Source organism: Telopea speciosissima, unplaced genomic scaffold, assembly GCF_018873765.1.
Source record: "Telopea speciosissima isolate NSW1024214 ecotype Mountain lineage unplaced genomic scaffold, Tspe_v1 Tspe_v1.0050, whole genome shotgun sequence".
Classification (NCBI taxonomy): Eukaryota; Viridiplantae; Streptophyta; class Magnoliopsida; order Proteales; family Proteaceae; genus Telopea; species Telopea speciosissima.
In genome coordinates this window covers 119,365-144,032 of record NW_025317386.1, presented here as the reverse complement: position 1 = coordinate 144,032, position 24,668 = coordinate 119,365, and the positions used below count along the sequence as shown (strand labels likewise).

The 24,668-nt window shown below is 40.3% G+C and overlaps 1 protein-coding gene across 6 annotated transcripts in view; it reads right to left on the bottom strand.

Annotated features, from left to right (window-relative positions):
• The window catches only part of LOC122647445 (conserved oligomeric Golgi complex subunit 3), a 98,343-nt gene that overhangs the window by 24,271 nt on the left and 49,404 nt on the right, over positions 1-24,668 (bottom strand). For 3 of the 6 annotated variants that reach the window (XM_043840840.1, XM_043840838.1, XM_043840841.1), the window contains 6 exons: positions 8,133-8,218; positions 7,922-7,988; positions 7,689-7,751; positions 7,507-7,608; positions 3,465-3,569; positions 3,263-3,355 (listed from right to left, as the gene is read on the bottom strand). In XM_043840840.1, coding sequence (XP_043696775.1) covers positions 3,263-3,355; positions 3,465-3,569; positions 7,507-7,608; positions 7,689-7,751; positions 7,922-7,988; positions 8,133-8,218 — 516 coding nt within the window. The remainder of the gene's footprint in view (positions 1-3,262; positions 3,356-3,464; positions 3,570-7,506; positions 7,609-7,688; positions 7,752-7,921; positions 7,989-8,132; positions 8,219-24,668) is intronic. The other 3 variants (XM_043840839.1, XM_043840843.1, XM_043840842.1) reach the window with 3 other exon arrangements.

Below are 24,668 nucleotides of genomic sequence, written 5' to 3'. Positions count from 1 at the left end.
TAGTCAGCTCCAATCAATCATCCTCCATTGAGGGCCGAAACACTTCAGAAAACATACTAATCTGCAATGATTCAGTCCGTGGTTTTGAGAGAAAAGGTCATTCTCCTGCTGCCCTCATGAAGATAGACATCCACAAAGCGTCAATTTATTGAGATGGGACTACATTGTCAATGATCTGAACAAAATGGGATTCCCCCCGGTGTTTGTCAATTGGATCTACCACTACATCTCCACTCTACAGTTATCAGTGCTTGTCAATGCTAGCCATGCAGGATTCTTCTCCTCTTCAGTTGGAATTAGGCAGGCTGCCCCCTATCTCCACTTTTATTTACCCTAGCCATGGAAGTTCTATCAAGGGAGATACAATGCAAGATCGACCAACATTTCATTTCTCCTATGCCCAAATGCAAGAAGCTCAAGATCACTCACTTAGCATTTGCAGATGACCTCATGATCTTCTCCAAAGCAAATATTCTATCTATAGAGACTATTATGGCTTGCCTGAACAAGTTTGAGGAATATTCTGGCCTCAAAATCAATCCCCAAAAATCTCAACTTTTTTGTCTAGTCTCTCTGATGCTGAAAAAGGCTCTTTCAAGCAAAGACTTCTTTCCAGCTCATCTTCAAGTCAAATACCTGGGGCTTCCCCTTATTCCAGATAGGCTGAAAGGTCATCATTGCACTCCAATTCTTGACCTCATGCGTAAGAGACTTCAATTATGGAAAGGTAAGCTCCTCTCATATGCTGTCCGCTTGGAACTTATCAGAACTGTCCTTCAATCTTCATATATAAATATATATATATATATATTGGTCTGTTATTTTTGGTCTGCCTCAATCCATCATCACGGATATTGAAGCTCTTGTGTGTTCGTTCCATTGGAAAGGCAAAGAAAACTCTCGATTCCTCTACCCAATCAGCTGGGCATTTGTTTGCCTTCCCAAATCAGGAGGTCTTGGATTGCGTAGAATTAAGAGGTCAATTCAGCAGGTATTTTAAAATTGATTTGGAAGCTTGTAGACAAGAAGGATAGTATCGGGGCTGATTGGATCTATTCCTGGCAACTTAAAAACGACTCCATCTGGACGGCCCTCCCATGCTCGGATGCTTCCTAGGCGTGGAGAAAAATCCTTAAACTCAGGTCGTTAGCTCTTGAGGTTGTTATTTGCAAGATTGATGATGGTGTCTCTACTAAACTTTGGTTAGATCACTGGCATCCATTGGGAGTCCTGCTCCCCCTTGTTAGCTCCCGAGAGATTCATAGATTGGGTCTTCACAGAAACTCCATTGTTGCGGATATCATTGCCAAGATGACTGGAATCCCCTCCCATCCCTTCTCCTTGCAGCAATATGGTATGGCCTCTCCTCCATTACTTAGAAGGCCTTCTGGTTCTAGTGACAGAGTATGTTGGTCCCCTACTTTAGGCATGTTCAACACCGTCTTCTTGGGACCTTATCAGATCAAGGGGGACAATCTCCCCTTGAGAAAGATTGTTTGATTCAAAGGCCACAACCCTGGCACAGCTTCTGTGTATTGCGAGCTCTCCAACTGCCTCTACGCAGTCATTCCTTCTTCACCAGCATATCCCTGTGTCTCCTATCTGTTGCCTCTACTAATCTGCCACGGGAGATGTTGACCACCTCTTCTCCTAAATTTGAGCAGGAGTTTTAGAGCGTTGCTGGTCTAGGAGACGAAGAATTCTTCCTTTCAATAGAGAATAGATCTGGATAGAAATGTCATTCTCTGGAAATTCTATTTGTGATATGATTAGGAAGCTTGCTTTTGTCGCAACCATCTCTTCTATCTGGATGGAACGCAATATTAGAAGATGGACCTCCAACTCAAGAACTCTCCGTCAGATTTGGGATTCCATCTTTTTTTATGTCATAAGCAAAATTCCTAGGACCCCTTCCTCTTGTATTACCTCCCCAAGGAACAGTCATATTGTTGTCTCCTGGGGCCTTCTCTCTGATCTCCTCTCCCCCCCCCCCCCGGTTGAGGGTTCTCCTTGTATGTAGCATTGTTTATTTCCTTCTGCCCCCTTGGGGGCTTCCCTGTTTTCTTTCATTTTGGTAATGGATATATTATTCACCCAAAAAAAAAATATTACAGACCTATGGTACTCAAAGAAGAAGTTTACAGCTTCTTAACAATATTTTCAACCTTTTCTTCCCCGTAGTTTTATTTCATATTCCACGTTCTCCAGAAGATGAGTTAGGGAACGGTAATGCTAAAAAAAACACTTCCTCTGTTTTTTTATTTTCTGGAACAGATTAGGAAGAGAACTTATATGTCTTGTCCAGTCTATTTTCATGCTTTTTTTAAATGAACTGGATGAAAAAAAAAACACTTCTTATGGCCATTTGAGAAACAATTTGAAGAAGCTTAATAAAAACATAAGCAAAAAACTTAAAACAAAAAAGCCCGATATTACGGGCAATCGACCCTCCACCTCCAACACCTCCACCTTTACTACCATAGTTGTCACAGCATCTACACGAACCAAGGCAGCCAAGGCACCCATCCAAAAAAATGTGCCTGGACGCCCAGGCATTGCCAAGGCAACACCTTGACAACCACCGCCACCACCACCTCCACCTCCACTACCACCTCCACCTCCACTGCCACCACCACATCCACATCCACCACCACCTCCACCTCCACCTCCACCTCCACCTCCACCACCATCACCGCACGTGTCTGATTGATACATTCGACGATCTTGCTTACGTGGCTAAAATAGTGTTTTCAAATATATATGAGTAATAAAAATGTGTAGGATGGCATTTTATGTAATTTGGTATAAACAGAAGAAATACTTTTATTAATGTGCATTTCATACGTGTTTCTGTTATTTTTTTAGTGGCAGAACTACTTTTTTTCCAGTTTTATTATACAACATTTTTTGTTCAGAAGTATTCCAAATTAACAGAAACACAAAAAAAGTATTCTGACTCAGAAATACTAATTTGGAATAAAAACATTGTCAAACAGCCCCTTATTCTGAACACCTCATTCTACTGGACGCCTAGATGTGGAAATCACCAATTAAGGATTTTAAGGTTCACCCAAAAAAAAAAATCAGCTGAATGTCAAATAGTATCACTATAAGATTAACCAATTTTATTCCCTGAAAAGAACATCAAATATTTAAAAATTTTCTTTTTTTTTCAATCACTTGCCATGAAACATCAATTCTTCAGCTATTAACCAAAAAGAAATGAGGGAAGAAGCAAATACAGTTAGATATTATGCTCTACCTGCATAAGGTATGCACATCCAGATCTGGTCAATGATGGCAAAGCCTCTTTCTTGGCAAATTCAGAGATCCGTTGGTGCACAATGCCTTTAACCTAAATAGCAGAAATCCACAAGCATATCAATATTTACAATATCAGAGGTGACCAATTAGCAACAAATAAAGAAAGAGTATTCATGCAATACAATAAACCAAAAACTCACCAATGAAAGTCTCTGTTCACAGTACAACCGGTGGCATTCTGAAAGAAGTTGAGCATATTCTTTCCTTGAAGATCTGCTTTCGATTTCCTCTAACAATGGCTTGAGCTACAATCATAAATTAAGTTATCTGTTAAGCATGAACAAGTTACTCTGTGTACAAGTCCAGTCATGCATCCCATCAGAAATTTTGCCAAATATATTCCTGTAGTCATACTAGCCATTCCAAATGCTGGAGTGGGTAAATTGCATTATCTGACAGATCAGATAATGCAGTTGGATCAAACTATGATCCCATATGGGAGCTAATTCTAGAAGGCCCATAAGGGGTCGGTGGAGTCCAATGAGCTGAAATTGAGCTGTGGGTAGTTATAATAGAGGTTGGGCCTTTTATTTTTTTGGGTTCAACTGTAACGGATCTAATTTTTAAGCCCATAAAGTGGAGGGATGATCAGCATACAAGATTAGTAGTTATAATATTTCAGTTAGATTAGAAAATTATTAGCTAGATAGAGTTTTGTTTTGATTCTCTTTACTTTACTCATAGTATATAATTAGGAGTCCTTTTATGAGTCAAAATAGGAATTTGAAAGGGCTACTTAAGCATGATTTGCTACTTTCAATTAAGGAAAAATATTCACTCAAACGAAGAAGGTATGCGAGACATGAGGACTACTATGGAATTTTTAAAGAGTACCATAGAAAGGCCTTTGAAGAATTCAATAAAAATAAAGGTGAAGTAATACTTGAAGTTTTACAACAATGAGTTGAAGATGAATTAAACGAGGAATCTCTTGAGGATGAAAATCTTCAAGAGGAGAATACAATTGATATTAAAGATTAATTAAATGATGATTTGACCAATGTTGAGGAGTCTCCCATACATAATTTTGTGAAATCGAGATCTCTGCAAAGATCGAAAGACTGGGTTTCGTTCTCCCCCAACAATTCTTTGACAATAAGAATCCGACAATTGCTGATTTTATTCGTATTGTTCATGAGAAGCAATGGATCATCAAATCAAGGTGACTGATCATGGATGTTAATCGAGTGGTGGACCTTTCATATTTTAAAACTCGAGGAGTTTTGCTCCAGATTCTTTCCTGAGCCTTGAACTGCTTTATTAGACCATCGACCAAAAAGGATGGATGGTCAGGTCATGGCATATTGTTTAAGACTAAACTAATCACCTGATGCACGCAGTCCAACTCAACTTGGCCTAAAAAGGTCTTACTTTGAGCCCCTGTAGGGCCATATGGGCCTTGGCAATCTATTTTTCGGGGTTACCTTTGTAAGGGGCATTCATAAGTCATGTTAATATGCCACATTATTGGTACCGTGGGGATACAATTTCTTATACTACGATAAGAGGACTTTTCCCTCTATCATGATTTACTTTTATGGTTCATTGTAATGGGTTTGGGGTATTGTTTCATGGTTGATTTAGGTAGTCTTCAGTTGTAGTCTATCTACAATTCCTTCTAAAAAGAGAAAATCTCTTCTTTGTATTTGCTGATTATAAATGGAACTCGATGGGGGACTGCTAGGATCCATCGGCTGTTGGTCTCTAGACAGTCCCCTCTTCTTTTTTGTTTACTGGTTTTGCTATTTGGATATTGTTTCATGGCTGATCCTAAACCACTCACTGACAACGTACAAGTTTAGATTACTACTATTAAACTCTCCAAAGTTTCCAACTATCTTTTATGGGCCCAGGCAGTGCAGCCATACATACATGCCAAAGGAAAGTTAAAGTATATTACTAATGATCCTCCTACTAATCCTAAAGATCCAGCCACGCTCACTGTTTATGAAGAGTGGATGCATGAGAACTCTATTATTAAGATATGGTTATGGAACAGTGTTGAATCTGCTATTGCCTCCAATGTGATGTTTCACACCCTTGCCAAAGGTGTCTAGGAAGATTTACGTGAAAGCTTCTCTCAGGAGAATAATATCTCCTGCATGTATGATCTCTATGAGAAGCCGTTCAACTTCAAACAGGGAGATAAGATTTTGAATGAATATTTTGCCAGTTATAAAGGTATTGCTGAAGAGTTCTAGATTCATCAGCCCTTGACTACTAATCTGGAGCAGTTGAAGCAACAACAGGCCGAATTTCATGTTGCAAAACTTCTAGCTAGACTTCATCCTGACTACCAATCTGTTAAGAGAACTTCTCACAAGGAATTAAGTATTAGTTAGATTTGAAAGTGAGGCAGTTGCCTTTCCTTTCTCTCACCTTTCTCTTATCTCTCTTCTCTCTCCTCTTTCCCCTCCCAACAAATGAATTTTCTTGTTCTCTTCTATTTTTTCCTTCTTCTCCTTCTCTTCCACCGATCTGAACCGACCACCAGCAGATCGTTTCGATTGATCTGCATCAGAGAGAGATGGATATTGAGATATATGAATGAAATTGGTGGGGTTACTGGTAGGCTTCTTGTAATTGAAATCCCAGGATCACGGCCTGGTTGAGTAGTGCTCATATTCTGCTGTTGCTTTCCATCTATTCTGATTCAATTTCCTACTAATTTTCTAAAGGTCAGATCTATAGTCTATACCTTGTACTTGAGGCCTGCGATACTCTGCTTTGGGCATTCTTTGCCTATTCAATATTGATCATATTTGCTGGATTGATTCACTGTTTGTTCTGCTATTTAACGTACCATCTTAGATGCAGATCGATGGGATTAGCCTGTCCAGATTTTGTTCTCATCAAGCCAGTGTCGGTGGGTCCATATGCTGAATTATTTAGGCCATGTATCAAGCTCATATTCCAGTCCAGACTCTTCCCCTTTGTAGCTATCGAAAAACTGGATTTAAAGAAGAGATTTTCTTCAGATTTAGTGGGCCCCATGATCAGTTTTGTGGAGAAGATTTGGAGGAAGGTTTATGTTGGAATCTAGCTTAACCTAGAAATAGGTTTCAAATTCTGTCCAGCAGGTAGGATCGCAGATTACCAAGAGAAACCATATAATAGAGAAAATTAATATTTCAAAATCCACAACTCAGATCAAGCTGGATTTCTGGTCGAGCAGGCCCTTCAATCAGATGAACAAGACTTCAAATTCACACTAAAGAGAATCCAATGGCTGAACATGAGGTTGTGGCAACCAATAACAGAATTGGAAACTCAGATCCTTTTTTTTTATTTTTTGAGATTGAATAGATCTCCAACTCAGCACATTGGAACAACTTGGATTTTTGGTCCAAGGTGGCAAATAGTAAAAGGAATTTGGACCCAAAAGATCAAAGTGATCCAACGTTTGGATACTATAGTATATACCATTGTCCCAATCTGATTGAAAAAACCCCAAAACAGGGCATCCGCAGGTTATGAAAGTCTGACTTCAGTCAACTATCAATCTTTATCTGTTCTGGAAATAAACTTAGATAAGACAGCCCCACAATCTAAGAGATAGGACCCAACAAATTTAGAAGTTGATTGCAAATAGGGCTATTTAATCGATTACAGCCTTCCGAATAGACTAACCGATAGCAACATGAGACAAGCTTGTTCTATGGATCTTGACAGCGATCCAAATAAAAGACTAGGCCTGCTGTCAAACTAAAGTTGGTTCTGGTCTGGAACCAAGTGTAACAATCCCAGAACTATTAGGACCCAAAATTTGAAGGATAAAATATAGTACCTAACAAGGCTGCGACCTACCATTAATGTCCAACATCCCGAATGTTTTGCTCAGATGGTCAGACCATCAAACCACTGAAGATCAAGGACTAAAGGATTACAATCAGGGATCAGATCTGCCCTGACTGATCCCGTCCTAATTATTCTGGGTTGGCCATCCTCGGCTGATACTTAACAAAAGTTAGCTAGGATCAACCAATCCTTTTATACAGGTGGGCCTTGGGCTGGCTATCCAGAAAAGGACTAAAACTGGACCAGAATGGTCCAATCTCAAGACTATTTTGGAAAGAAAAAAAAACAAACGGTTTACATTAACAAAATAATGCCAAAATATACTTGGTACCCTTGTCCTTTGGTATGTAACAAGTAGTCTGAAAGAAACAAGGAATCCAATACCTCCCCGGCTGCTGCCTTGAAGCGAACATAAATAACAGATGCCTCCACACCCTCAGAAACAGCTGTTTTGCTGCCACTGTTACCCCGAATCAATGCCTGAACCTGACATACGGAACTTACATATCACAATTCCAAACATGACAAACATAATAATTTTTTTCAACCTAATATTGGGGTAATACCTGAGATGAAGCAGTTTTGAGAATGGAGAGAACATGAGAACGGATAATACCAAGTGCTCGAGACTGTAGTAAGGATGTAATGGAATATAAATTAGAAAACCAGAATCCAAACTGAACCACATTAATTCAGACTACAATTATAGATCCTACCACGGCCACCTGCCGATTGCCATCGTGTGTATTCAACTGCTACAGAAATTACAGAGTTTAGAACACTAAAATCATATAAGTACCTGGAGCTGTCTAAATTTGACCAAGTAAACACCAGATTCCGCATATTGTGGATTGCTTTCAACATATCTAAACTTGTACAGAAGAAAACTAATTACTCAAAAGGCTATTGCAAAATTCCTTGGCATATGTCATTAAGAAGCATAGTTTTGCATAGAAATTTGAAGGCTGATATAATTACAGTCTGATTTGAAAAGTATTAGAATCACTTACGAGATACACTCATCAAGCCGTTTCAGCAACGGAAGAAACTTCCCATTTCCAACATTCATATTTGGAGAATAAAAATTTGTAGCCACCTGCACAAATGCATACAATCAGAAGGCAGATGAATACAGATGCAATTTTTATATCTGTGCACAACTTAGAATATATCTAATAAAAGTCAAAAGGTACTAGACAAAAGCAGGATTTGTCCATAAAGTATCAAATATACAGGAATCAGGAAGCAATTCCCAACCAGTAACAAGATGCCTGAGCATCTCAGGCAAAAGCTTTAATAAAACCAAGATGATGGCAGTCAGATCCCAACATTAGCCAATAAGAGCTATGAATAATCATGCAAAAGTTATAGAGGGAAAATTATAATAAATGAAGAAAGTAAGGCACCGCTTGATAACCTTACCAGAAACTGTTTCTGGTGTTTTTTTATTCTGAAAGACATAAAAACACCTAAAAAGTGCTTGATAACCAGTGTTCCGTAGAAATTGTTCTCTGGTGGATAAATCAAAATTTCTGCTTCCCAGAAAACTTTTTACAGAACATGTCCAACATGTTCTGCATTGCTCAGCACAAATCTACCAAAAGTGTGCCCGATAAAATCAATCGACCAAAACCCCCAATAAAATCGATCGACCAAAACCCCCAAAACCTAAACACTCTTCACTCTCACAAACTCTCACAAAAAGACCTTCTTCTTCACGGCGGAGCTCTCTGCTTTCACTCTCTCGCTCTGTCGCTCTCTGGCTCTCCTGCAGACGATCTGAAGGGAGAAGTTTCTGCGGCACCGCTGCAACTCTCAAGGTACCTCATCTCTCTCTCGCTATCTCTCACTCTCATCTCTCTTCGTCTTCAAGGATCCTGGCAGTCTTTCTTTTTTTCTCTTCGATCAGTAGCTGGGCAGCGATCTGAATCTGAAGGAACCAGCGGTGAAACATGCTTCGGTTGTGAGCTTATCGTCCTACGAACAATAAAATCGTGAAGATTCAGCTGCATCCGACGCATCCATGGCTTGTCACTGGCTCACTGCAGACGCCTCGGACCATGTTTCCGTCTGGACCAACCTGCAACTTCTCTCTTGCTCATCTCTCTCTGGCTCACTCACTCTCTCTCTCCCTCTCCGTCGCTCTCTCTGTGTCACTCTCTGTTTGTGAACTATAGGGCTGATTTTTTCACCCATTTTGTCTCAGAAATTGGTAGTCTCATCTTCTGTAAGCCATCTGCTAGTAGATCGAGGAAGTTCAACAACCAAAAGGTAAGGATTTCTTAGGGTTTTTTGATGAAATTGTTAAGGGCTTTGTTAGAGAGAAGAGCTTCTAAGTTCTATGGGCTCATTCGGTTGGATTTGAGGTCTTCTGTCTTTTTCTTTTCTCAATAGTTCCAGTTCGAAGTAGTGGTGTTTATGTAGGATTGGTTGATTAGTTGGGATATCTGGTCTTGGTTTTGAGTGATTAAATTCTTCCAATTGTTAATAGAATCTTGTGATCTCTAGTTTCCTACTTCAACTTGGATTTCTCCAAATCTCTTGTTTGAAAATTGAGCCCTGAATTCTCATTTCAGTTCGTTGTTCTGCTATTAGTTCTGAATCTTGTGACTGTTTCAAAATCTGAACCTTCCAATTAAAATATGAAATTCTACTGCAACTAGAACTCATAAAATTTTCATATATTTGGTTCTAGTTTGGAAATTAATATTTCTATGTGCTGTTATGCTGTTAGTCTTCAATCAGTTACTAGAGCATTAGTTGATCTCTGTTAGAGCCTCAATTCTGTGACTTCTGTCCTTCGATTCTATAGTTATTTGTTGCCCTTCCCCAAGTAGGATTACTCCATATGCGTGAATCTGACCTTCATGTGATTTCTCCATAATGTACAACATTGTAATTGTCTATATATAAGATAGGACTAATCGATTGATATATGTTAGAGTGCTTCTTTCATCCATGTAGCGATTCTTAGTGAATAGGATTTGCCTGAGTTGATTGGGAGTTCAGAGGCATTTGACTACTGTATTTGCAGATTAATGTAAGAATCTAGGTGCAGATGTAAGAAATATTATAGTTGTCTTTACTACATCGAGTATTCCATGTTCTTTGACATCAAATGTTCCTTCTTTTTCATTGTTGTATTTGGAAAACAGTTTTGAAGTTGCTGCATTTAAATACTGTGTAGTTTTCTACCAAAAACAAAAGGTAATTATTGACTTCTTAGTGTATTAATTAATTGAGTGGTTTTTTATCAAACTCAATTAGAGAATTGGGTGATCCCAGGCTGTTTGGCAACCCTCCTCTTCTTCTATAATTGTTCTCTTAAATTTCCTGTGTATTTAAGAAACAGGAGCCTACAGTCCCAGAAAAACAATCCTTGGCTCATTGTTTCCATCGCAACTAAGTGGCAAAACCTTATAAGAAACCGCATTGGAGCCTACAGTCCCTTGATGATAAGAATTGGATTAACACTTCTGTACAATAAAAGTGTTTAGACTGAAGAACCTTGGTTGGATTTTCATGGATAGGACATGTCAGACCTTGCTGAGCTCCAAGGGAAGCCTCTAGCTTTTCTCCTCCACCTTCCCTGAGTTCTTCACCTTGAGACCTAACAAAGAGAGAAGCAACAAACCAGGGAGGCTTGCAAACAATTCGAAACAATAATATTCTGCCACAGTTGAACATTTTACAGTTGCAAAATGCAGAAGAGTCTACAACAGAATCTTCTAGTAGTAGTAGAAGAGAGAGAGATGGGGGTATTGTGCCAGTTATGTCTCCCTCATCTTCTATCTACTCAGACCAGTTTGTGGGTGAACAAAATGGTCTAGGAAGCAGTTCATCTTATTTGCAGAGACATCCCCAGTCTGACCAACTGATAAATTAGACATAGCTTTCAAAAGCTGGGTAAGAAGAAACTCTTAGACACTCGGCAGCCCTAGATTTTAAGTTATATTTTGTATCTCTCGAATCATTTGATTAATTATTCCAAAAAAAAATTTTCAATTGGCACTTTCTTATTCACGATTTACAATGATCATTGTCAAGCATCTTGTTCATACTTATATATGACAATCCATATTTCTTTTCTCCCTTTTAATATTGTTTAGTGTACCTTCAAACATCCTTCTTGATTAAGCTAGCTTGTCAATTATCTGTTTTTTCAGCAAAGAAACGTTGGCTGGAGGAATATCTGTTAACAAGAAAAGAGCTGAAAAGGGTCTGCCACAATTGAAGGTTTGCTTTTAATCTCTCTCTTCTCAGTAAAAAATTGAAGCAAATTAAGCTCTCTCCCTTTCTGTCTCACCTTAATTTGTTGTTCTTTAACAATACCTGAAAGGATTGCTCTAAAGAGAAGGCAATGGACCCACTCATCAATAGTAATGTCAGATTTGGTTCCTAACTTTAAATGCAACATTGCTCTTTCAATTTTGTCATTGTCCTTTCAGTGTGTAGAAAATCTACTAAAGTAGGGAAAAGGGTCCCATTAAATAAATTTCAAAAAATCATTGCAAAACAGCCCATTAAAGATGTTCCAAATTAGCTGCAACCTTTCACTTCTGTGTGTTCAGAGCTGTTTCTGCTGTTGTGATTCAATAGAAGCCTGGTGGGATTCCAAGTAAAGGTTTGGTGGGAAGCCAGCTTAGTTTTTTTAGTTTTCTGCAATTCTTTCTACCCTGTACATGATACTACTCTCTTGCCTCTTCAATTAATTCTGTTTGCTTTATTTAATTATTATTCTATTATTCAGGTTTTGCTATAATGCATCTTCAGTTTTCCTACTGTGTTCCTTTTTCTAAACCTACGTTCTAGTTCTGTTTTCAGTTCTTCTACTTGATTTCCAGGTTTCCTAGTAGAGGTCAACTTCTTCAAAAGCTCAGTACTTTGTTATAGTTTCTTACATTTAATTCAGATCATTATTCTGGTTCTGTCATAGGTTTATTTTTCTGCTGAATGAAGTCTTATCAAATTCTGTTTTGAAGCTGATATCCTGCTATCAAATTCCAGTTCTTGAGATATCCTGATTCCAATAGGATTACTCAAATTATTTGAGATCTGACCATTGGATTAAGCCCATACTGTACTGAACTGTTTTCCTTAAATAAAGGACAGAGGAGGGATACAAAAAAAGGAAAGGACAGAGGAGGGATAATGAGTTAAAGAAGAAGTGTAATCTTGGAACTAAGGTAAATAAAGGATATGGGTAGGAATAAGGACAAAAGAGGATGGGCATTTAGGATACAAAGGGAGTTAGTGAAGAAATAAAAGACAATGTGTGATCTCATTTGTTACTTGTTAGCATCTTTGAATGTTGAACAATGTGTTAAATTGGGTGTGAGTTGATGTTTATGGGAATGAGTAGTTTTGTTGATTATCTTTTGAAATTTCAAAGTGAGGCTTCTAATATTTGTAGTTGCAAAAATGATTGAATAGGATTTGATTGTTTTTTTTCTTCTCGTACTTTGCTTTTGAAATGTTATCTTTTGTAGTTGATCTTGCTTGATTTTTCCTAATTGATTTCTTTATATTTTGGAATGTCTTGGTACTAGATGGATATTGATCCTGAAAACGAAGAGATGATACTAATCTGGGTACTTACTGCTGTTATTATAGCAGTGGAACAGTATAAGACACTGTTACCTTTTCTGATTTTGAAATCTTCATACTTTTGCTATACTGCTACCTGTTATTATAGCAGTGGTTCTCTGTTTTGGGAATTTTCTGGAATGCTACTTCCTGCTGATTACTGTGTTCTTTTGGTACCTTCCACTGAGAGAAGTTCTCAACAGGATTGCGCTGCCATGTAACATAGAGGCATATACAACAATTTCCTAATCTTCATGATTCTCACATGATTGCTGTCTGGAATTCTTGTTGATGCTTTGCCAAGTTTCATTGTAACCTTGTCCTCAAGAGATAGTTAGTGGTTCTCTTCGTTGTTGATTAAATTTTTTTCGTGGGAAAGGTTGTGGTTGCTTTTAATACATTGAAGAATCTTGATGTTGCTTCTCTTTAAAACAAGTCTTTCCATAAGGAAGAGCTTCTCATTTACATTATAAGATTCTTGAGTTTAATTTTGATGATCAAGTTTGTTGGCCGTGTAGCTATGGTTATATTCCAAAAGTGCATTGTAGTTGGATTGAAGTACAACAACAGGTGTTGTACACACATGTTTTGTACCATTGCAACTCTTGAGCGAGGATGGGAGTTATGGAACTCTATTTGTCCTTGTTAATTTATATTTTGGCCTTGAGCTATTGAGTGGCCCTGCTTTTAGGGCACCCATTTGGTTAATTCTCTACATCTCATTGCCTTATGCCTGTGGAACCGTAGGGTTTGTTTGTGCTTGCCATTGTTGAATGAAACCCATTATTCTGTAGGAATTTTCCAATGGTCCAGATTTGGATGTCTCTGATAGCAGTGAGGTTGGTTATGTGCACAGAACTAAAACGGTAATTCTCCTCTAGTTGGGACTGCAAATGCATAGTGAAAATGTTCTCACACAAGAAAGTAATCTCTGATTGCTCAAGGTGGTCAGGGAACCCTGCTGTTACATAGGGGTGTCAAACAGTCATTTTGGTCTGGTTTTGAATGGTGTGAATCGGTTTTTGACATGCACCGGTCTAAATCGGTTCCCCTTTCCAAAAACCCAAATCCAGAACTGCATGATAAGGGTTTGGTTTGAATTCAATCCAGTTTTTTGATTGGTTCGGGTTGGATTTTGACACCCCTACTGCTGTACACTAGGAAAGTAGAGATGGACAATGGATGGCTCAACAAAATGAGGGAGCTCAGCTGAGTTGTCTTAGAATATGAGCTTAGTGGGGAATTAGGAGTATCTGGGTATTCATAAAAGTTGTAGATAAGCATGACTTTAGTGGCTCCACTGATAAAGTACTACTTGATGGGTCTTTAGCTCAAATTGGTAGAGCACTTGGAACATAAGCATGTTCCAAGAGGATGGTAGTTCGAGTCCACCGAGGCCTTCTTTATTCAACTGTTCATAGCATAGTCAGTTATGCTACTAATCCACACAAGAACCCAATTTTCATGGCATCTTTAAAATTTGACATATTTTTATACTTTTGTTATGTTAATGAGATATTTTAATTTTATGCTAAGGTTGGTAAGAAAAGGATTTTACAAGTCTTTGTTTTTGGTATAATTGACAAAGAAATGGTATTATCGTAATTAATATCAAATAGGGAAGATATTTAATTACAATGTTTATTTTAACCTTTATTATCTAAAGTACATTATTCAAGACAAATATTATTAAAATTGATCACATTACATATTCTTAGAAACAGATTTTATCAAGCACCAATGGTGTTCCAATTGTCTTCTGGGAACGTTTCCAGAACAGGTTTACCAAGCAGGTAAAAAACGGTTTCTCAGCAAAGAAAATGAAAAAAACTGTGCTGAGAAACAAAAAAATGTTTTGGTGTTTCCCAGCACATTTCCAGAACAGAAACACCTGGTAAGGTTATCAAGCGGTGCCTAAGTACCTTAGCTCAACAAATCTTTTTTTGTTTTTTGTTTTTTTGCTTTTTTTTTGTGGGGGGGGGGGGGGGTTGGGGTGGATTAAAACTAAATTAACAAATCTAGACAATCAAAGGCTAGGCATGGATTCACCAATGTCCACACTATATATTATTCGGGAGTCAAATAAAACTAAGTCCAATATACCATGTCAATGATCTTACAATACTGAATTTCCTTACACTCCTGATCAGAAATAATTTGCAAGACTAGGGACAAAATCATAAAATCTATGCATAAATAAATTTAGCATAGCAGCAGTAGGTGACAAGATGAGGGAAAGTCCATTGAGGTGATTTAGCTATTTGCAACAGATACCAATATGTGCACCAGTGAGGACTAATAGTGCAAATTGCAGGTGTTAAAGGATAACAAGAAAAAGGTTGAAAAAGATCTATATTGAAGTGATGAGAAAAGACAAATGTGATGCAGTTACCAACCTCAATAGGGGTTTATAGGAGTTTGTTTACTTGTTTGGAGGTGGTTTTGAGTGCATGGTTTCGCGAGATTCCGGTAAGCTTCGGCGAAACATTTTGGTTTCACCCGGTATCCAAACGAAATGGCATGCAAAACAAAGGCTTACCAAGCTTCAACCAAATTTCAGTGTTTCAACACGATTTCGGTCGAAACTATTCCAATCCTTAGATATAAATGCAAGGTTTCGCATGAAATGGGTCAAATATTCGACCCATTTTCTGGTGTCTGAGTACTTTCGATAGTGTTGAGTTATGTAACCCGATAAGGGTTTTTTTGGTTTTTTCTCTGTTTTATTCCCTATAGCAAGCATAGTCGGCTATGCAGGGACCTTTTTGTAATTCTGCCCTCCTATTGAAAGTTATAATAAAGGGGCTGAGTGATCACATTAATCACTTAAGCCATTCTCTAAATTCTGTTTTGTTAACATGGTATCAGAGCCAAACTTTTCTCTGATCTAGGTTTTCAAAACCCACCACCCTCCCATCGATTTTTCTTCCCTCATCTTTCCCTCGATTTTTTTTCTCCATTCTTTTTGGTTCTCATCCTTCACCCAAGGGTAGCACTAATGAGGTGATCGTATGATCTAGTTGCTGCACCCCAACCTACCTCTTCACTTTTTCATGACCTAATTTCTGCTCGATAGCTGCTAGCCCCATCTCTGCGATATTGGAGTTTTCCAGAATTTTGAAGATCAGGCCCCTCTTACTGTTGAAGGCTGATTTTCCATTGTTGGAGCTTGTTCTGCAACCTTGACCAACATCCATCCAGCCTCTACCAGTTGTTTGAAGACCCCTAACCCCAATAGATCTCTCCTTTCGATTTTTGGGTTAGGGCTGCCTGTTGCTGCTAATTTTTTTTTGGAGGAGTTTCTATCACCAAGGAGGCCACTCGACAGTCGACATTGATTTCAGCTACTGGTTCTGAGTTTTTGGCCAACATCAAGGTTCCTTCAATATTTGGATTGATTTTTCTCTCATCAGGGTTTTTTTCTTCTTGCCTGGCTGCATCGGTTCTTTGCTGCTTCAAGTGTTTAGTTGGCTGCCAGCATGACAGGCTCGGATTCTTCTTCTGCAACTTTAGGGATTCATGGACAGCCCCGGACAGAATTTCGGCCCTTGCTGCTCCTATCAAACTCGATGGCACAAATTATCTCAAGTGGTTTAGGTCTACTTATTTGACCATTGCTGGTAGTGGGCTTACTGGCCATATTCTTAGGACTAACCCCATGCCAACTGACCCTGGTTCTCCGCAAGAAAAGTGGATGTCTCATGATGCTATGGTGATGTCCTATTTGATCCACTCTATGCAACCAGACCTCTCCGACAATTTTTTACTTTTGGAAACAGCCCATCAAATCTGGAATGCTGCCAAAAAGACTTATGGGCGCATTGGGAATGATGCTCAGGTGTATGAGATTCACAAGAAGGCTCATGACACCACTCAGAAGGAGTTATCTGTATCTGCGTACTATGCTGCTCTCAAAAGCTTGTGGCAGCAATTGGATCATTACTCCGACTTTCAGCCCTCTACTGCTACTGATATTGCTGCCTATCGCAAACACGTCAACAAAATCCGTGTATATGACTTCTTGGCAGGTCTGAATGTGAAGTATGATCCTATTCGAGTGCAAGTGCTTAGCCGATCTCCCTTTCCTACACTAGAGCAGTCCTTTGCTTTGGTTCATACTGTTAGAATAATTAGTTCTACCCGATAGGGGTATACTTGTCCTTTTTTATGTTTATGTTTATTCTCCCTTAGCTGATTCTTATTTAGGTATTCCTAGTAGGATTAGGAAAGCTTCCCTATTCCTAGTATGCTTTCCTATTCCTAGTAGGATTATTGTAACTCTTTGAATATAAATAAAGGGGCTTGGTGATCCATATTGATCACTCAAGCATTCAGTTCTACAAGGCTTCTAACATGGTATCAGAGCAAATTCTGATCTAGGAAGGAGTTCTCAAAGGTTTTTTTCTTTTTTTTTCTTCCCCCCTCCCATGGTTTCTGGTTTCTCCCTTCTCCACCACTCTCGGCTCCTCTCTTTCACACAGGGCAGCACCTATGAGGTGATCTAATGGAGATTTAGATGCTGCCCTCAACTTCACCTCATTGAAGACTGAAGATTACAGGTGTGACCTACTGCCGGCAGATTCCCTCCACTATTGGAGATCATGTTCTTCCCCCAAAAGCTGAAGTTCGATTTCTGTTTTTTACTGGAGATTGGTTCCTGCTATTCGTGGTACACACCCCTTCCTGTTTGAAGACTGCAGCATTGGATCAAGTCAAAGACAGATTCAGCTCTGCGATTTCTCTCCAAACAGTTTTTTGGCCCAATTTGCTGAAATTAGGGCTTCTTATTGGCTCATCAGAATCAGCTCATATTTTGAGGACTTGTTCTCTACTACAAGAGGGAACCTCAACCTCAGTTTCAGCCTCGTCTGACAGCTGGAATTTCTGGAAATTCAAAACCTAGTTCTCTGCTCGATTCTGACAATTGCCCTGCTAGGGTTTTTTATTTACTCATCAGAAGTTGCTGATTTTTTGACGACTTATTCCATACTACCTGCAGAGAATTCGATCCCAGTTTGAGCCTATTCTGACGGTTCAATTTGTGGGAATTTCAAAACCCGTGTCTTCTACACTTTCAACATCATGTCTGATCTTATTTCAGCCAACTCAGATGGATCTGCTCATCCAGAGTACCTTCCTTTTGCTTCTCCCACTAAACTAGATGAGACTAAATTTTTTTTTTTTTGGTGAATAAAAAATGTACCAAAGAAAGCCCGAGGTGGGCAAGAAAGAAATACAAGGGAAAGCTGGGGGGGCGGGGGAGAAAAAAGCTACAAGCCCACTAAGCTGGGGGCTGTAAAATGGCACAATCAAGGTCCCATGCTCTAACAATATGCCTATTCCTGGGAGAATCTAACAAGGATTTGTGGGGGAGAAAGCTCAGCTTCGTAGAAACGTCAAAAGAGATGGACTTCCAAATCAAGTCGAAAGATCTAGAATTGGTAGACCATCTTTGAAGGTTTCTCTCCATCCAGATATGGTAAAGCGAAACTCCAAAGACTAGCTTCCCTATGGTGTCGAAAATAGAGCCTCCTGGGAAGGACCTGAGCATCCAAAGCCACTCTCTAGCAAAGGGTAAGGGTCGCCTGCTGTGGGGCCAAATGAACAAAAGGGCTTTTTTCCAGATGGTTTGGGAGAAGGGGCAAGCCAAGAAAAGGTGGTCGATGTCTTCAGAGCCAAACCAACAAAGGGTACAAGAGGGGTTGGCAGGGATCCGGCGATGGATGAGAAATGTTTGGGTGGGAAGGCAATGGTTGAGGATTCACCAGACTAGGAAGCTATGGCGGGGGATGTGACCTTTGAACCAAACCAGTTTGTGCCAGGGGACAGGGGGGGCATGGGGGCAGACAAAATTCCAAGCAAAGCTGAAGCTAAAGAGGCCAGTGGAGGAGGGGAGCCAAGTGATTTTGTTAGCAATGGATGGGGAGGGGGGGAGGGAAGGCCAGATCAAGGAGAGGATGGGGATAGGGGGGAGGCGGGGGGACCAAGAGCCAAGGGAGATGATGGAAGAAAGGGGCGCATCCTTAGGGATGCCAGAGGAATAGATAGCTCTGGGGCCAAAATGGTTGTAGAGAAACCATCAGCAATGGAGAAGGAGATGGGACTAATTATTTGATGTGGTCAAGGTCTACCTACCTTACTATTGTTGGTCGTGGCTATGCAGGATACCTTACAGGCAGCCTTCCCAAACCTATTGAAGAAGGACCTGCCCTAACTCGGTGGATATCTAATGACTCTATGTAATGTCCTATCTTATACATTCTATGCATTCTTCCATTGCACCCGGTTATCTTCTCCTTGATACTGCTGCCCCAGATATGGAAGGCCGCAAAGGATAACTATTGCGAGGTTGTTAATGATGCTCAGGTATATAAGTTAAGAAAAAAAAATTCATGACACTAAACAAAATGAGTTGACTATCTCTCAATACTATGCTGAACTTCGCAAGTGCTGGCAAGAACTTGCTCATGACTCTGATAATCCGCCCACTACTGCCAATGACTGCTGCGTATAAGAAGCATGTCCATAAAATTAGGGTTGATGATTTTTTGACTGGCCTTAATGTTGAATACGATCCAATTAGGGTTCAGATTCTCAGCAAAGATCCCTTCTCTACACTGGAACAGTCCTATGCATTGGTTCATATTGAAGATCGACGACATGCAGCTATGCTTAATACTACACCACCAGATCGATCAGCTCTACACACTGGGACTGGTTCTACTCCTCCTATTGCTGGAAATTCTAAGTCTGAAAAGGCAGCAGTCAAATGTGATCATTGCGGTAAGTTGTGGCACACTAAGGCCACATGTTGGAAGATACATGGAAAACTAGCTGACTTTGAAGCGAATCGTGCTACCCAGAAATCAAAAAACAAAGCTAATCATACTTAGGCTGTCACTACTACTCCGCCTACCGACACTGGACTATCCAAGGATGAACTTCAGGCTTTCCATCGTATGTTACAGGCTTCCACTACTTCCACTACATCGACTCCTGCCAGTTCTTCCAACCCTCCAGGTTCAAATTTAGCCCACTCAGGTATTTCTTTTGCTGGTCATTGTGCATCGGTAGTCTCTTCTCCCTGGATTATAGACTCCGGTGCCACTGATCATATGACTGGATCCTCCAGCCTATTTCATCGTTATTCTCCTACTTCTGGTAAAGATAAAGTCTGAGTGGCTGATGGTTCTCTCTCTTCTGTCTGAGGGAAAGGATCTATCAGTTGCTCTCCTTCGTAAAATTTATCTTCTGTTTTACATATACCTAAATTTACCACTAATCTTCTTTCCATCAGCAGTCTTACCGGTGATTTAGTAATTTTTTTCCCTTCACATTGTGTTTTTCGGGATCTGGCAACGAGGGCAACGATTGGATGTTGTAAGATGCATGGTGGATTGTACCTGCTTGATAATGGGAGTCCTACTTCACCACCACCACTTCCTTCACCTCTTCATTAAAGCTCATTAGTCTCTTCTGAACTTCAACAATGGCATAAAAGACTAGGTCAACCCCCTTTAGGTAGATTGTCTTTTTTATTTCCGGCTTTAGTTAAAGACTGTAATAAGGACGAATTTTTTTGTGAGGCCAGTGTTTTGGCCAAACAACATCGTTCCACTTATTCTATTTCTAATAAAAGAAATTCTTCTCCTTTTAATCTTGTTCATTCTGATGTTTGGGGACCTAGCCGAAAACCTTCCCTCAAAGGCCATCGTTGGTTTGTTTCGTTTATTGATTGTTATTCTAGGAGTACATGGGTTTATTTAATGCATAACAAAAGTGATGTCTTCTCCTGTTTTCAAAATTTTCATAAGATGGTTCAGACCCGATACAATGCCACTCTCAAGATATTGCAGAGTGACAATGGCAAAGAATATGTAGATGGTCGGTTCCAACACTATCTTGCTGTCCATGGAATCCTCCATCAAACTAGTTGTGTCGCTACCCCAGCCCAAAATGGTGTGGCTGAAAGGAAAAACCGCCACCTCCTTGAGGTGTCTCGGGCTATTATGTTGCCCATTCTGTTCCTTCCCAATATTGGGGAGATGCTATCCTTACTGCAGCCTATCTCATTAATGCTGCCTACCCGAGTCCTTGACTCACAAACCCCTGCTACTTTATTACAGGGATATTCCTCCTTTGTCGTTCCACCTAAGGTTTTTGGTTGTGTCTGTTATGCTAGGGATACCAGATCCCCAGGCAAACTTGAACCTCGTGGCGTCCGTTGTATTTTCTTGGGATATTCTCCATCCCAAAGGGTTATAAATGTTACCACCCCCCCCCCACCCGTTGTACCTTGGTCAGTATGGATGTTATCTTTCATGAAGCTCTCTCCTATTATCCATCTACACCTCTTCAAGGGGAGACTTTCAGAGAAGATGTGTTGGTTGAGCTTCCTGTACAGAACCAACCGAATATTGACCCCACCCCTACTCCTCCCCTCCCTCCTACTGAAGACAGCGAGGATTTTCCCCAGGGGGAGAACTTAGATGATGCTGAAAGTCCTATTGCTGAAAATCTCCTTCAAGGGGAGTTGACTCCAGTCCAACAAACCATTAGGGAATTTCAAAAGAGAATTAATGATTCTAGTCTCAAAACCTACCACAGGGGACATTCCAAAAGCATGCAGCTACCATCCATTGCAGCATCAGTACCAATCCAGTCGCCAGGCCTAGAACCAGATCGTTCTCCAGGTAACATCTCTTCTCCTTCTTCTCTTGACTTACCTATTACTCATCGCAAAGGTATTCGGGCTTGTACTTGGCATCCTTCTCATGTAGTCTCTTATGATTCCCTTTCTTCATCCTTCTGTACGTTCGTCTCTTCTCTTTCTTCTATTCGTATTCCCCAAAATTGCCAGGAAGCTTTTACAGATGGAAAGTGGAAGGCAACAATGATGGAAGAAATGAAAGCCTTACAAAAGAATGATACATGGGAGCTTGTGGTTCTTCCTCCAGGAAAGAAACCAGTTGGATGTAAGTGGGTGTTTGTGGTGAAACAGAAGGTAGATGGCACTATGGATCGATATGTAGCACGATTGGTGGCAAAGGGATTTACTCAGACTTATGGGATCGACTATCAAGAGACCTTTGCACCAGTTGCAAAGCTAAACACTGTCAGAGTACTACTATCTTGTGCAGTAAATCTGGGATGGGAATTGCAGCAGTTAGATTTGAAGAATGCCTTCCTCCATGGAGAGCTTGAAGCGGAAGTGTATATGGATATTCCACCGAGTTTCTCATGTGATAAAACCAGCGGCAAAGTGTGTAAATTGAAGCGTGCTTTATACGGGCTGAAGTAGTTACCCAGTGCATGGTTTGGACGGTTTCACAAGGCTATGATTTCTGTGGGTTATAAGCAGAGTAATGCTGATCATACCCTGTTTATAAAAAGGAATGGTGAAAAAATAACCATTCTCATAGTCTATGTGGATGACATTGTGGTCCCTGGGAATGATAATAATGAGATCAGAAAATTGAAGACATTCCTTGGCTAAGAATTTGAAATAAAAGATTTGGGAAACCTTAAGTACTTTCTAGGGATAGAAGTTGCTCGATCTTCAAAGGGCATCGTTCTTTCTCAAAGGAAGTACATCCTAGATTTGCTGATCGAGACTGGAATGCTAGGGTGTCATCCTTCTGATACACCTATGGAAGCTACTACACGACTTGAAGAAAAGGAGGGTGTTCCTGTTGACAAAGGTCCTTATCAGAGATTGGTCGGCAAGCTTATTTATCTATCTCATACACGACCAGATATAGCCGTCACTGTGTGATGAATACAGGACTATAGGGGTTATAGAGATGGACATATAGGTCACAGGGACAGATTCAGGACTGACCGAGATGACAGGTATGATAGAGATTATTATAGAGATCGTCGGGACAGACCTAGATATGCCCGTGAACCTTCTCGGGAACACAGAGATCACCACCGAGGCTACAGAGACAGAGATAGAGAAGACCGGGACAGAGACAGAGGTCGCCAGCCTACTTTTGAGGAGTATATGAGGTCCTACTTCACTGGAGACCAGGGTACTAATCGACGCTATACAGGCAACCAAAAATTGAAGCTTGAGCTGAAGGAATTCGATGGTCACTCTGACCCCCAGGTATTTTATGATTGGCTTGCTGCAATAGAAGATTATTTTGACTGGTATGACCTGTCTGAAGAGGAAAAAATGAAGTTATTCCGTGCTAAACTTGTCGGAGCAGCACGTGAGTGGTGGAGAACTGCGGAAAGAGAGATGGACTTTAATGGTACTGCACCCCGCACTTGGGAAGACATGAAATACGACTTAAGTAAGCAATACTTGCCAAGGCACTTCAGGTCTCAACTACAGGATAAATTCAACTCCCTCCGCCAAGGAACCATGACTGTCACTGAGTACATGAGGCAATTCGATGCTCTCTCCTCTCGCATTGGCATTAGGGAGGAGGGCATCCAAATGCTTTCTAGATTTAGGTTGGGTCTATCAAGTGAGATCAATAGGACAATTGGGGTTGTTGACGTTGTAGACGTTCGAGATTGTTTTGAGAAGGCCTTGAAAGCAGAGGAGCTGTTAGCTTCAAGTAAACAGCCGGGTTCTACTTCCAAGCTGGCCTACATCAACAATAGCACCTCAAAACAAGGTTCCTCGAAAGGCAGCACCTCTCGCCTTGCTGTTCCCCCACGTGTGGATGATAAGGGGAAGGCTCCTATGGGCCGAAATGACCCCTTCACTTGTTATTACTGTCAAGACAAGGGGCATATGCTAGGGACTGCCCACACAAGAAGAAGCCTATCAACGTGGCTGAAAAAGAAAAAGTTCAAGGTGAAGATGAAGAACCAAGCGTAATTCATATTCATGCACTCCCTCCTGATGATGAATATGATGCGGCTAATTATTTGGATGATGATGATTTACAAGCTGTTCATGTAGTACGTCTAGAGGCTACTGCCCAGCCAGAATTGCAGCCTTCTTCATCCACCAAAGAGTTGCTGTCCGCATACAAGCTTGAACCATCCGCTGAAGATGAACTCAAGAAACTTGATCCTGTTTTGGAAGACCATTCTGTGATCTCCAGCCATTCATCAGGGATGAATGCTTTCAAGACGGGGAGAGTTGATGCAGCTCCAAGAAGGAAGAAGAAGAAGAAGCCCTGAACTTAGGGCTTGAATAGGGAGCCATAGATTAGGATTATTATTTTCAATACTTAGTTTATTTTCCTGTTTTTAGATTGAACCGGTTTAGAATTGGTTGCATCCAATTCTAAACCGGTTCAATTAAAAACATAAAAATAACTAAGTATTGGGCTAATCCCGTATGCAACCTATATACCCCTAGTTTAGGCTCTTTAAAGTGGCCTATTACATAGAAAACCCATGGGATCAAAGGCCCAACATACATATAACCCAACCCTAGACTTATTTCAAAAGAAATAAGCCCATTTCGGTGATGAATCTGCATCACTGTAAGTATGGTAAGTCAGTTCATGCATGATGCTCATTCTTCTCACATGGATGATGTTCTTCGAATTCTCCGTTACTAGAAGTCCGCCCCGGGAAAAGGAATTCTTCTGTCTCCGAATGGCCATCTTCGTATCGAAGCATGTACTGATGCTGATTGGGCTGGGATCCTCTGATAGGAAGTCCATCTCTGGCTATTGCTCGTTTGTTGGTGGAAACCTTGTTACATGGTGTAGTAAAAAGCAAAACATAGTGGCAAGGTCTAGTACCAAGGCAGAATTTCGTGCTATGGCACAGGGTATTTGTGAATTGCTATGGCTCAAAGGTTTATTACAAGATCTTGGTGTTCCTGTCCGTCTTCCCATGATGTTGTATTGTGACAACAAAGCTGCCATTAGTATTGCTCACAATCCTGTTCAGCATGATCGTACAAAGCATGTGGAGGTTGATAGGCACTTTATCAAAGAGAAGTTGGAAGAAGGGTTGATCTATGTTCCTTTTGTGCAGTCTGT